Consider the following 14,308-nt stretch of genomic DNA (forward strand, 5'->3'; position numbering starts at 1 on the left):
CTTTGAGTTATTTACATAAATAATAAAGGCAAGATACAAGTAAGTAAATAACCAATCTTCAAAAACCTAGGACTTGACCCTTTTCAATTATGGTCCTGCTCCTTTGGAATATTTTAAGCCCTATGCCACCCCCTCTTACAACATTCTTGGATACCTATTCAGAAAGCCATTTGGGGATCAATAAGGTCATGCTACCTGAAAGTGTGAGTAGGAGATCTGTTTGAGCCGGCAATGAGGAGGTGGCAGTGGTGGCAGGCCATTCAGGCCGGCAATGAGAAGGCAGCGGCAGGCTGTTCTGGCTGACAATGAGGAGAAGGCAGCGGCAGCAGGCCAGTGTCTCAGATTGGAGAGCAGCTCACCGCTGTTGATGCGAAGCTGCATTAACAAAGGCTGAGAGTTGTGGCAGGAGGCGAGGGCTGCCTTGAGCACAAATGTACCACGATAAAGGCAGAATGCTGTTGCTATGCAAAGGCTCAACAGGCAGGGAACTGGGTCATGTGGGAGGCTGGGGCCAAGACAGGCAAGCGAGCTGAGCTGCGGGGACCATGTGGTTGAAGCTAGTGAGCAAGAGAGCCAGACAGCAGCTGTGCTGCGGGCCTGACTCTAGGCACTAACCAAGGTGGGCGAGGCAAGATAAAGAGTGGCTGGAACTCCTGGGAGGGGAGGGGCCAGCCAGTGGTGGGATCAGCCGGTTCTCCGAACTGTGCAAAAAGTTAACTGGTTCACCCAAACCGGTGCAAACCGGCTGAATCCCACCTCTCCTATTTTCCATATATAATAGCATCAGTTGGTGTCTTCAGTTCTGTGCCAATCAATATTTTCATATTTCTAATCATGCATGCAAGAGGGCTGAATGCCAAATTAAATGGAAAAAAGAAGCTATATCCTTCATGTGTATCACAGTGTAAACTTTATCAAGTTTATCAACATACAATTAGTAACCACATGTGATTTTAGAAACTGAATAAAACACATTGATAGAGAGTATAAACTCTGGGGGAAGCTAATACAATCCATTTTGAAAACTTTTAAGGCATTATATCAACTCCTCTTCAAAAGAAAATAATGACTTCTGGATTTTGAGTTAATGAAAGCATATCAATTAAACACAGCAGCTGGACGAACAAACTACTCTATGGGCCAAGAAACCTTTGTAATTTGGAGAAGAGTGGCTGGCTGTTGATATGATTTGTGTAGATCAGCCTTCCCAAACCTGGCAGCCCTTAGAAGTATTTCTACTGTCATGCTGGCTATGTATTCTGGGTTCTGTAATCCAAAATATCTGAAAAGTGTCGGGCTAAAAAATGCAGGTATAGAAAAAAGTCCAGTGGAAATCCTGTCAATGATTTAGAAACACCACATTTACATCTTGAAGATACTATATGTGGTATTTGTATATCTTCAACAATGAACTTTGAGATGTAGTATCTATATGGGGTTAGGGAGAATGTATCTATTCTAAATGATAGAGTGATTCCTCCAGCTAAAAGATATGGAGTGGAAAGATTTTTATGGGCTCTGCCTTTTGTTCTTATGGATCAAATTTGACAAATGGAATTGTTTTGTCTGGCTTGCACTTTGGTTCCTTGTACAAATTAACACGGAACAAAGCAGTTGCTGAATGAGTTTATTTCTTTTAGAAGAATACACACACAGCCATTTCTTTCTTTATTGGCAAATCTATAATAATAAGTTACATTGGTGTTCTTCCTATATCAGACTGAAGAAAACATTCCATCACTGAAAGACGAAAACTGCCAAGAACGCTTAAAATATATGAAAAATATTGAATGGGTTGCCTCACATTTATTTTCTAGTAACATTGACAGAACAAAGAAACCACTGGCCTGAATCAATGTTTATGCTTCTATTTGTAATAAGATTGGAAATAAGGAGAAAAAAATCAGCTTAGGTAGAACAATATAAAAGAAGGAATATATAGCAGGAGGAAGATCAAAAATTGTAAACCAGAAAATATGTTTGTATGTAAAATTAACTGTACTTAAAATGATGATAAATATTTCTCAACATATTTGTTCAGTCCCCATTTATTACAAAGGGTGTTTCCCAAAACAACAACAATATTGTGACTCTTGTTGATCTACTTATATTTAATTCAATCTTCCTTATAATATGTTCAACCCCACTTGCTGTTGCTCTGGTTCAGATCAGGTATTCTCATCCCTGATTTAGAAAAATAAATGGAACTAAAAGGCAAAATCATTCAGTGGTCTTATATCCATTCTCAAAAATTAGTTCACCAAAGTCTGGTGAGAATTAATAATTTCATCTATATTTATGTTTGCTTGTTTATTGTTGCATATGTCATCATGGGAATTTGCATGATGGCATGTGTCCAGTGGTGGGATTCAAATAATTTAACAACCGGTTCTCTGCCCAAATGACTATCTGGGTAGGCATGACTCAGTGGTATTGTGACTTGGTGGGTGTGGCCAACTCAACGTCACTCAGATCGATGGGCGCTTCACCTTAGCTGTTACAATGTAATAAGGGTTAACCGGAGAGGTAGTTTCTATAAGCAGGGCAATAAAGGTTAGGCTAGAAACAACACCAGAATGTTTCATTCCTGCCTTCTCTACAGGATTAACCCTGTAAAATGGGGGGGGGGGGAAGGAGATTTTTTTCTAATGACTGGTTCTCCAATCTACTTAGAAAGTTAACAACCGGTTCTCCCGAATAGGTGCAAACTGAATCCCACCACTGCCTGTGTCTCCTGAAAAAAAAATCACCAACTCCTGTTTCCCTGTGTCTTTTTCTAGGCTGGACAGCAACGCTGGTGGGAACAGGAAATTACTGTGAATGGGAAGATCCAGAAAGGAGAATTAATAACCTACAACTTGACAGAACTCATCAAGCCTGAGGCTTATGAAGTTCGCCTGACACCAGTCACTATTTTTGGAGATGGAGATGCAACCATTCGTGTAATCAAGTACAGTGGTAAGGGGAGAAATCAGAGTTTTCCTTTTGGAAGAGAGAGAGAAAGAGAGAAAGAGAGAAAGAGAGAGACAGAGACAGAGAGACAGACAGAGAGAGGGGGGGGAGAGAGGGCTTGGGAAGATAAGTCCCAAAGTCTGACTTCCAGCCTTCCAAACCTTGATGGGAGAGGTTGGGGCATCTTGGATTCTTACAGGGCTCTACTCTAGTCTGATAAATTGTCCCTCCTATTAGTTTTTTCTTTTAATTGTTAATGTGCAAAAAAAAGAAATTCCTGGAAAGATTCATCTTTTAGGAATTGAACTCTTATAATCATACATATATATTCATGTCAGAGTAAACAAACAAATCATCCATAAGTCTATTATTATATTAAAGTATAAGCCATTCAATTGAAAATGGACATTAACATGTAAATCTGTCCATGGAATTCACATTCCTTAGTAGTCTTTGAAACAATCTGCCAGGAAAATGTTCAAATACAGAAATATTATTTATGTGTATTATAACAACACACTGTTTCATACATTGTTGTTGTGGTGCTGGTTTTTGCTCACTAAAATTCTCCCTTGTTTTTTTTTTAGGAGCTCATGAAATTCATTCAACCTTGACTTTCCCAGTTTTTATTATTGTATCCACCCATTCATTCTTTCTTCATTTGCTTTGCTATACTGTCCTCGTTAATTCTGTCTATATGGGAAACTGCTGGTATATCTTTTGCACTGTCCCTTATTTTAGTATTCAATTCATATTTATTGATTACACATTCATTCTTATCCCAATTTATTCTTGTTTTACCACACACGCTTCTTAAGTATCTCATTCCCACTGCATCCAATTTACTTTTATGTTTGTGGTAACAAACCCAACTCTTATAACCATATGACAAAACATGCTCTTACACGTTGTCATTTTCATTTCTTTGAACAGACATTCTTCATGCTAACTTTCTAACAGCATTTTCATATTTTAAAATATCTCCTTCTACATCGCTATTTTTATAAAACCGTCTACACAAATTCGTCTACTTCATCTGTCCTTCCAGATCAAAACTTGCAACCGGTTACACCCTTTCCCCTATTAAACACAACTTGTATCTTTGATGCATTAATTTTCAGTTCCACATTACATTGTGCAATCTAACATATTGAAAACTATTTTGGTTCTCAGTCAGTGATACAGCATTCACATCCCCAACTACTATGTCTTTAATATCACAGCAAACATCATTATATAGCCAAGAGGATATTGCACATACTTCAGAAAGCTAGTTAGAAAGGAATTCAGGCTTGAAGGGGACGCTAAAAGGAACAAAAAGGGGTCTTTTAGCTCTACCAATATAAAAAATAAGGGATGAGCGTGCTGCTAAGAGAGTATGATGGAATAGTAAGAGATGATAAGGAACATGCATGGCTTTTCAACTCCTACTTTGTTTCAGAGTTCTCCCCAGAGGACAGAATGTGGTTCTATGTTCAAATGAAATTAAGTGAGTAGGGGATTTTAGGTAAATAAAAAGGTTATTAGGAAGCACTTTGGTACCATAAAGAGTTAAGTCTCCAGATTGGAACAAATTACAGCTGATAGCCCTGAAGGATCTGGTGGATATTATTCTGGAGTTCGTTTCTATAATGTCCAAGAAACTATGTGAGCATTGTTCTAGTGCCAAAAGACCAGAGAAGGTCAAATATTTCTGTCTTCACACAGGGGAAAAAGAGGTCACTGATAACTACAAACTGGTCATCTTCTTGATGTTTAACTGCTAAAGTGTAAAAACCTTGTTTACACACTGCCTGTCTAATGTAAAACTGCTTTTCCCAAAGTTAGCTTACTGTCTCTTTTTCATCAATTTTTGCCAGACTTCTTCCCAAGCATACTTGGGAATAATTTAGTTTTAAATTTATTTTTCATTGCTATTTCTTTGACACTGCATTACATAGCAGCTCAAATAGTTAATGTCATTGTACATTTTCCCAATCAATTTTGTTGTTTTTCCTCTTTGTTTATGAAAACAGTAATGGTATTCTTTCAGTTGTCAAGCACAGGAGGCAATCTGCATGCATACATTAAACAAGCGTTTTTCTAAATTAAGTGCTAGCAGATTCCAGCAATAATTAATTTATCAAAATGAGCAATAATTAATTTATCAAAATTTGAAAATGAGACTTTTTACAGTGGTTAATAATCAAGAATATGTCAGCCCATCTTATCTGGGAAAGCCTAACTAGGATGGATGCATGATGCTTCTGTGTTGTAGCTATGTGTTTCAGCTCTTTCCCCATGTTGCATCTCAATGTTCAAGTGAATCTCCATAGTAGAAAACACAGAATAAGACTGCATTTATCCTACTCTGGGTGATGTGACCAGTAGGAAAGATAGCCATCTAGAACAGGGATGTCAAACTCAAGGCTCAGGAGCCAGATCCGCCTGTGGGGTGCTTAGATCTGGCCCGCAAGGCTGCCCTGGAAACAGTAAAGAACCAACCCATAATGCCTCTGTCAGTGAAAACGGAGCTCGCGAGGGCTGCGTGCGGTCCTCCCAAGCTTCATTTTCACTGGCAGAGGGTTACAGGAGTCTATCACAGCAAAGAACAGAGCTTGCGAGGGCCACTGATGGCACTCCCAAGCTCCATTTACACTGGCAGAGGGTTGCAGGAGCCGTCACAGCTGAAAATGGAGCTTACGGGGGTGGCAGGAAGACTCCCAACTCCATTTTCACTAGCAGAGGGTTGCAGGAGATCGTTGCAATCGAAAATGGAGCTCAGGAGCCTGTTTCACTGGCACGGCACTCGGGCCACCACAGGCACCCCCAAACGAGTGGTGTTGAGCTGGCCATGCCCATCCTGGCCATATCCACCCAAGCACCCAAGGTCAAACACAACCCTGATGTGGCCTTCAGTGAAATTGAGTTTGACACCCCTGGCTTAGAATAAAGCAATTAGTGGACCTTCTGGGCCATTACCCGGATACCCAGCCATAGGATGTGTTTATATTTTCTTTTGTGTTTCTGGAACTATTTTTCTCACAATTCCAAGTTTTGCCCCATGTCTGAATTCAGTCTTGCTTTTCGTAGCTTCTCTCTCTACACCAAATCTGGTCCCGTTGTTCCAATTTCTGGAGTTATAAAATCCTGAGCAATTTTACATTATTTCTTTCCCACATTACATTTCTTTGAAAAGAATAAAAAAGTGTATTACTACAGCAAATCTGACCCAAAAGGGGGAAAAAAAAGCCCTTTCAATATAATGAGTTCCTTTTGAGCTAGTGTATTTCTTGATAATAGAAGATTAGAAAACTTGTTCTTGGTTGGTTTATTCCAGGAACAGAAGACTTGACTTAATATCCCTCTTGAGTATGAATAGTGAAAATATGAGCGATTAGAGAGAATTTGCTTTTTAATTTAACTCCCCTCTTTTCAATACTGCTGATGTAAATGAGTAAGTAGAACAATCTTAAAGCTTTACTACTTAAGAAACATCAGTTGCAATTTTAATGTTCCAATCTTCTGCTTAAAGCTGGTGCTTGATGTAAATAAATAAAAACTGAGAGGAATGTTGATCACAAACACAATTGTGCATATCTATTATATTTAAAAGGAATTCATTAGCTGCTTAAGTAAGTCCTAGTATTTTCAATACAGTTGGGAACTAAGTTATCAACTTACTATTCTTTTTCTCTACCTTCATTAGAAAACCTGGATTTTTGCAAAGCCCAAATTCTGATCCTTTTCAGGGCCTCTGGATCTGCTAGTGCACATAAACTCAAGATTTTTCTTTCTACTATTTTATTTTGTATTAGTTTATAAAATACAAAAGAAATAGTGGGAATATAAGAGAGGGGAAAGGGAAGGGGAAAGTGTACAGGGGTGTCAAACTGGCAGCCCACAGGCCATATGCATCATGCACAGGCCACACACACCCCGGCTCTGCAAAGGCAAAAAAGGTCATGTGATGTCATGTGACGCAATCAAATTTGACACTTCTTGTTGTTGTTATTTGTGAAGTTGTGCCCAACCCCTTGCAACCACATGGACAACATTCCTCCAGGCCTTCCCATCCTCTGGAGTCCATTTAAGCTCACACTGACTGCTTCGGTGACTCAATCCAGCCACCTCATTCTCTGCTCTCCCCTTCTTCTTTTGCTCTCAGTCCTTCCCAGCATGAGGCTCTTCTCCAGTGAGTCCTTCCTTCTCATTAGGTGGCCGAAGTATCTGAGTTTCATCTTCAGGATCTGGCCTTCTAAAGAGCAGTCTTTAGCAGTCTAGAGGTTGATCTCCTCTAGGACTGACCGGTTTGATCGCCTTGCAGTCCAAGTGACTCACAGGAGTGTCCCCCAAAGACCTCAATTCTTTGGCGCTCAGCCTTTCTTATGGTCCAACCTTCACAGCCATACATTGTAACTGGGAAAAACGCAAAAAAGAAAGAAAAGGCGTTGACCTCCCCAACTCCCTTTGGTGCTGTAAAATAAGACAATAGCATCAAACCTCAAGTTTTTTACTTTTACATAATAATATAAACTAGCCATTTCTATAACAACAATCTAATCTAATTGGTAAAACCCAAGCTTAGTAAAATCTCAAGCCCTTTCTCAGACACTCTATGATTTATTTGCCATTCGGCCTGATAAGACAGCCTTTCCAGAGAGAAAGGGGGGTGGGGAATCCGATTGTAATTTAATAATCATAAAACAGACTGCACCGAATAGCCCCCCCAAACACTCCATATGCAGACTACACAACAATTTACCATTTCTCAAGTGCTGCTATCTGAGCCTACCACTTTTTCAACCATCTCATAGCATTTATGACTTCCCACTTGGTACATTTTTCTTTGGCCATTGACACTGATAGAATTTGTTTCAATTCTGCTTGTTTTATGATTAAGTCTATAACTTTAATTTCCTATATGTATTGACCATTCCATAAGATCAGAGCAACTTAATTCAGATCTATTGTATCCTTCCTTTTGGTGTCATTTATCATTTATTCACTGATCATCATGGCTTTAGTCCATCAAAGTTTTCACAAAACATTTTACTATTAAGTAAAACTACCTTGTGAGATTTATCACACCTAACAGAATAACACAAAAGAGACCTTGGAGGTCTTCTAGTCCAACCCCCTGCCCAAGCAGAAGACCCTGTACCATTCCAGACAAATGGCTGCCCAGTCTCCTCTTAAAAGCCTCCAGTGATGGTACAACCACAACTTCTGAAGGCAAGCTGTTCCATTGGTTAATTGTTCTCAGTGTTAGGAAATTTTTATAAGTATAATCTTTATTGTCATTGTACTTAAATACAATGAAATTTCTCCTTAGTTTTAAGTTGCTTCTCTCCTTGTTTAATTTCCATCCATCTTGTCTTGTCTTCTGGTGCTTTGGAAAGTAGGTTGACCCCACCCCCACCCCATCTTCTTTTGTACTATAAGACCCATATAAAGATAGTATTCATCAGCTAAGTCACATTCTGGCTAGTATACCACAAATAAATATGAAGCAGATTTTTCATGTTCATCTTTGCACAGCAGGATATCTAATCTAGAGACTATATTGCAATCCAACATATTTTTGGCAACTTCCCACCAACTGAGGAGGTTCAAAAAGTGTGCTGGCATATTTTCATGTTCTGAACTCACTAATTTATTCATATATATATATATATATATATATATATATATATGTGTGTGTGTGTGTGTGTGTGTGTGTGTGTGTGTGTGTGTGTGTGTGTGTGTCACAACCCCTGGTAAGCCCCAATTATGGGAGGAAGCTAACTGCTTCCAACATCTGTCAATCGGCTCGTCACAAGAGTCCATCACGACAGAAACCCAAAATAAAGTCTCCCTTTATTTATTTATCAGCACAAATAAAAACACACACACACACACACACACACACACACACACACATACATACATACATACACATATACATATACATATACATATACATATACATATACATACATACATACATACATACATACATACATACATACATATATAACTATCAATACAAGTAAACATTTTTAAGTCTTTACAAATGGAAGTCCAAATTATCTCCATCCTTAAATTCATATCTTTTTACATATGCCTATATACAGTGGTGGGACTCAAATAATTTAACAACTGGTTCACTGCCCTAGCTGGGTAGGCATGGCTCAGTGGTCATGTGACTAGGTGGGCATGGCCAACTCAACAATCACTCACATCAATGGGCACTTCGCTTACGGGTTAACCAGAGCGGCAGTTTCTGTAAGCAGGGCCATAAAGATTAGGCTAGAAACAACCCCAGAATGTTTCCTTCCTGCCTTCCTTACAGGATTAGCCCTATAAAGTGGAAAGAAACAAAAACAAAAGGGGATTTCTTCCAACAACTGGTACCCCAAACTGCTTAGAAAGTTAATAATCAGTTGTTCCAAAAGTGTGAACTGGCTGAATCCCACCACTGCATATGTATGACTTTACCAAATACACAGATTATGAACATTATGTCCTTAAGGAAATTATGGAAAGAGACTTTTGGTGGCCAGAGACAGCACTTAACATTTTATGGAAGAGCCATGAGTCAGAGCAGAGATGTATGTTCCCAAACAGTAAGTACTATGCTTGCATAGTCCCCAAGCTATTTATCTGAAGTTTAACAAGATTGATCCATTCCACAAGGATATGCTTACAAATCATGGCAAGAAATGAACATTTGCATTTAAAAAATTTTTTTTAAAAGATGACTGAAATCATTCATGTGAGACTATAGCTCTTTCAAATTTCATCTGACACAGAATATTAGGCATTAGAAATTCAGGTTTACAAACTGAGTTAGATTTCACACCCGAGTCAAGATTTTCTTCTGCATCATTTTAAAATGGAAAACTTTCTTGCGTGCATCTTTTATAACATTATTGAAAATCAGAGTCTCTTAACTTTTAATATATCCCAATCTACAGTCTAAGCATCGCTAGAACGATGGCAGAAATGGAGGAATACTGGGGTGAATGTTTAATTCAAATTGCCACAATCAGGGACAGAGCTCTTTGTGAAGAAGAGATCTGTGGCTAGTTTAGCCAAGAAAATCCTCTCACTTCAAAGGCTGTCAATTTTGGCATACGGTTTTGAGAAGACAAAAGGGGACAATTGTCTTTTTTAAACCTTTCATTTTTCTTTTCTTCATAAAATCATTAAGGCAATGGTTGTTAAAGCTGCAACTCCTGGATCTGATTTGTTTTTATTTAGCAATAGCAGTAGCATTTAGACATATAACTCTTCACAGTGCTTTACAGCCCTCTCTGAATGGTTTACAGAGACTATTTTCCCCCAACAATCTGTGTTTTCATTTTACTGACCCCGGAAGGATGGAAGGCTGAGTCAAATTTGAGCTGGTCAGGATCGAATTCCTGGCAGTGGGAATGCAGAAGTACCCTGCAATACTGCATTTTAACCACTGTGCCATCACAGCTTCTGTTGTTACTATCCCACCTTTATTACTATTTATTTATTTTTAATAAAAAACTCATGGCAGTGAACATATGCAATACTCCTTCCTCCTCCTATTTTCCCCACAACAACAACCTTGTGAGGTGAGTTGTGCTGAGAGAGGGGGAGAGAGAGGGGGACTAGGCCATTCTCATACCGAGTTGGCTTTCAGGAGAAATTAATAATATTCTTGATTAGAAGCATTCACAAGTTGCAGGATAGGGTTGAATGATACCCCAAATGTTGGGCACTACTGGGCAAACCCCTCATCCTTTAAAAATATGGGTCACACCAATTGCACCCATGGAAGAAAGGGGTTGATTTGATTGCCCAGTGGAGCCCACAATTTTGAGCTTGTTGACTCCGCTGTGGGAGAGGAGGAGTCATTAAATGTTCTGAATCCAAGCTTCCCATTTGATCAAAGAACTCAAAAAAATGTAGAGCTGCTGTTGCAGTGTCTAAGGAAATAATTGGGAGCTAGAAAAATGACTAAAGAGATCCGTGAACATTTTTTCTCACTTGTTCTCTTTGCTAGAAAACAAAGATACAGTGACAAATCTCGAAAGCTACATAACATGATATTTAATAATATCTCTTTGGGCCCCTGAGAGCTGTCTTCAAGCATCTACACCAAGCAGTCTTCCAACATGCTCCAGTTTTTCTCTCTGATCTTAGAAAGGCATTCCTGGTGGCATAAGAAGGGAGGAATTCATGCCCAGGGGGACATAACTTTTGAGATGAGTCTTTTGATGCTGATAATCATGATATGCCATCCCATTTGTTTTACAGATGGGATGTATAATATTTTCTAGGCTGAGGGCCCCATCTGGCTTTTGAGTGGTGTGCATAGGGACCTTCTCCCCAAAAGCGACATATGGAAGTCAATTTGTGCTCAGCTGAAATTCAAAAACCACACGAGTGCATGCATGCATGTTAACATGCACACACACAAACACACAAGCCAAAGAAGTGGAGGGAATATAGCTTACATCTGAATAATTATATATATTATATATATATATATTATATAGAGAGCCGAGGTGGCGCAGTGGTTAGGGTGCAGTACTGCAGGCCTCTTCAACTGACTGTTATCTGCAGTTCAGTGGTTCTAATCTCACCGGCTCAAGGTTGACTCAGCCTTCCATCCTTCCAAGGTGGGTGAAATGAGGACCCAGACTGTGGGGGCGATATGCTGACTCTGTAAACCGCTTAGAGAGGGCTGAAAGCCCTATGAAGCGGTATATAAGTCTAACTGCTATTGCTATTGCTATAACTGCACTCTAAGTTCTGGGTTGAATTCATTGGCTTATGGAAAGATGGATGATCCATGAGCTTCTATTTATTTTTGGACTCCAAGACTTATCATTCCATGCAGCATGGCATAGTCAATGTTGGGAGATAGCAATAGCACTTAGACTTATATGTCACTTCACAGTGCTTTACAGCCCTCTCGGAGCAGTTTTTAGAGTCTGCAACTTGCCCTCAACAATCTGGGTCCTTGTTTGACCAACCTCGGAAGGATGGAAGGTTGAATTAATCTTGAGCCAGTCAGAATCAAACTCATGGCAGTCAGCAGAATTAGCATGCAATACCATATTCTAACCACTGTGCCACCATGGTTCTTACAATACACAATATATGTCTATGGAGAATCTCAATCATCCAGGTCATAGTTACCTCAGACATGCTATTTTCAAAAGGCAACTGGATTAGAGAGATAGATAGAGAGGGCCATTGGTTTGAAAGAGGGATAAAAGAGGATGACCATCTATGTTAGAATGAATAGAATAGAATAGAATAAGTTGGATGGAACCTTGGAGGTCTTCTAGTCCAACCCCCGGCTTAGGCAGGAAATCCTACACCACTTCAGACAAATGGTTATTGTAGTGCTCCATCAGTGGCCTGCAGAGCTGGCAGCAGAGTCAAACAATAAGGAGGTTGGGGAGGAACATGGGCCAGTCCTGGAGTCTGGGGAAGGCTCAGACAAGGTCTCTGCATTGGAGGCAGAGAGGGGGCCAGGGCCATCTGGGAATTATGTGCTGCCTCTGGAACCTGCAGTCAGACAGCAGTGAGGCAGAGGAACAGGCTCCCCCTGTTCCCAGTGTGTGCATGCGCAGAGCTGTCAGAAAGCAAGAACAGTTAAAACAGAAGGGACGACTCGGGAGTAAGGTTTGGAGATGATTGGTCCCTCCCATAGGACATAAAGGGGGAGCAAAGGCACATGAGCCTTTGCAGGAAGCAACTTGATTCATGCTGGTCAGTTTACCTTCTGAAGCTCCCTTTTGATTCTTTGCTCTTGGCCTTGCCAAGCTAATTGCCAATTAAATCTTTGGCAGTGTTTTCAAAGAAGAGAAAGGTGGGTGCTTATCAGCCTTATCCCAAAGGACTTTGGCAGCCTCCTGTGGAACTCTTTCCAACTATTTGGGACTCATTTCCAGCTGTGAATAAATATAATTCACAGCTTTTGAAATAAAAAGAGGGGTTTTGGACCTAACTGTGAGCTTTTTATTGTATCGGGAAGCCTAGGTCAGAACAATTATCCAACATCTTCTTAAAAACTTCCGGTGTTGGAGCATTCACAGCTTCTGGAGGCAAGTAGTTCTACTGATTAATTGTTCTGTCAGGAAATTTCTTCTTAGTTCTAAGTTGCTTCTCTCCTTCATTAGTTTCCACCCGTTGCTTTTTGTCCTACCCTCAGGTGCTTCTTCAGAATAGCTTGACTCCCTCTTCTTTGTAGAACAGCCCTCTCTCAACAGAGGGGAAGGAATTGATACCACCTATCTCCTGGGACTTGCCAAGAAATTGAAGGAGGTGTGGCTCTTAAAGGGATCTATGCTGTATACCTCAAAGATATAAAAGGCAATTGGACTGGGGTTTTTTTCCCCCTTGAGGAAGTGGAAGATAATTTGCTTCTCCTCCAAGAAGCTTCATCAGTTGCAACTGGATGATGAGGGGATGGAAGGATAGGTACTGACAGGATGGTGGTGTTGGTGGGGGAAATGGAAGAATTGTCTCTCTGAGAACCATGGTGGCCACTTGGAAATTTATCTGTGCCCTCATGATCACCCAAATCAGAGTTCAAATGATAGTGGAATCTTGTTGGAACTGCTGGCAAGTCCCAGTTAGTTAAATCTGTTCTTTGTAATATCTGCTCCTGTAATGTAACACTTACCTGCTCAAAAACACTGAAGAATCCCATGGCAATCCTTGGGTTTGCAGAAGAACTTTGAACTTAATGTGATGCTCTACTCGCAGGCTTTCTTTTTCTTCTTTTCTATTCCAAAACAAGCAGCTACCTTGCTTGCAGAATGACTCACCTTAATTTCTGTCACTTCTATGTGCAATTATGACTTTATTTTTCAGGACATTAATGCTCTGATTCATGCTCTATGGTGACAGATTGAAAAGTGAAGAGCAAAAGAAAAAAAAGATTACTCAAATTCACAACTCGGTTGTAAACACTTAGCAAAGTCCTGCTTTCATCTAGCATTTCATTTGAATTCTTTCACAGTCAACTTTCATACTATCACCTGAGTTGATGGAGTCACTGCTGCAAAGCAGGTGTTAGCCAAATATTGCCTCCTATCGTTTCTTCAGCAATACTGCAATCTCTCCTTTTGGGGGGTCATAGAATGAAATCCTTTCTGAATATTTTCTAGAATAAGTGGATTAATGTATATGATTAGTTCTCCACTTCACATGAGTTACCATTCTTCCCTCAAAGCAATCAGTTCACTTTAAAGAATACATGGTTACACTTAAAGAGATGCCACAAAAGGAACAAAGAATGGGATTGGGAGACGTTTAAGTGCATGCTAGTACAACATTTTTCTGTGTGAAATAATACTTTTTAGAATGGAACAGTAGAGGACACTTCAGAAAACCCTGCTTC

At 39.8% G+C, this 14,308-nt stretch overlaps 1 protein-coding gene across 2 annotated transcripts in view; it reads left to right on the forward strand.

Moving 5' to 3' along the window:
• The window catches only part of MDGA2 (MAM domain containing glycosylphosphatidylinositol anchor 2), a 583,552-nt gene that overhangs the window by 529,498 nt on the left and 39,746 nt on the right, over nt 1-14,308 (forward strand). Inside the window, exons 11-12 of one of the 2 annotated variants that reach the window (XM_087729078.1) lie at nt 2,781-2,958; nt 3,540-3,824. In XM_087729078.1, coding sequence (XP_087585204.1) covers nt 2,781-2,958; nt 3,540-3,769 — 408 coding nt within the window. In that variant the 3' untranslated portion in view covers nt 3,770-3,824. Of the gene's footprint in view, nt 1-2,780; nt 2,959-3,539; nt 3,825-14,308 lie in introns of those variants that run through there. The other variant, XM_087729069.1, reaches the window with a different exon arrangement.

Source organism: Thamnophis sirtalis, unplaced genomic scaffold (genome assembly GCF_051295495.1).
Source record: "Thamnophis sirtalis isolate CommonGarterSnake01/CBP01778 unplaced genomic scaffold, rThaSir2_p1.2 scaffold_1, whole genome shotgun sequence".
In the NCBI taxonomy this organism is placed as follows: Eukaryota; Metazoa; Chordata; class Lepidosauria; order Squamata; family Natricidae; genus Thamnophis; species Thamnophis sirtalis.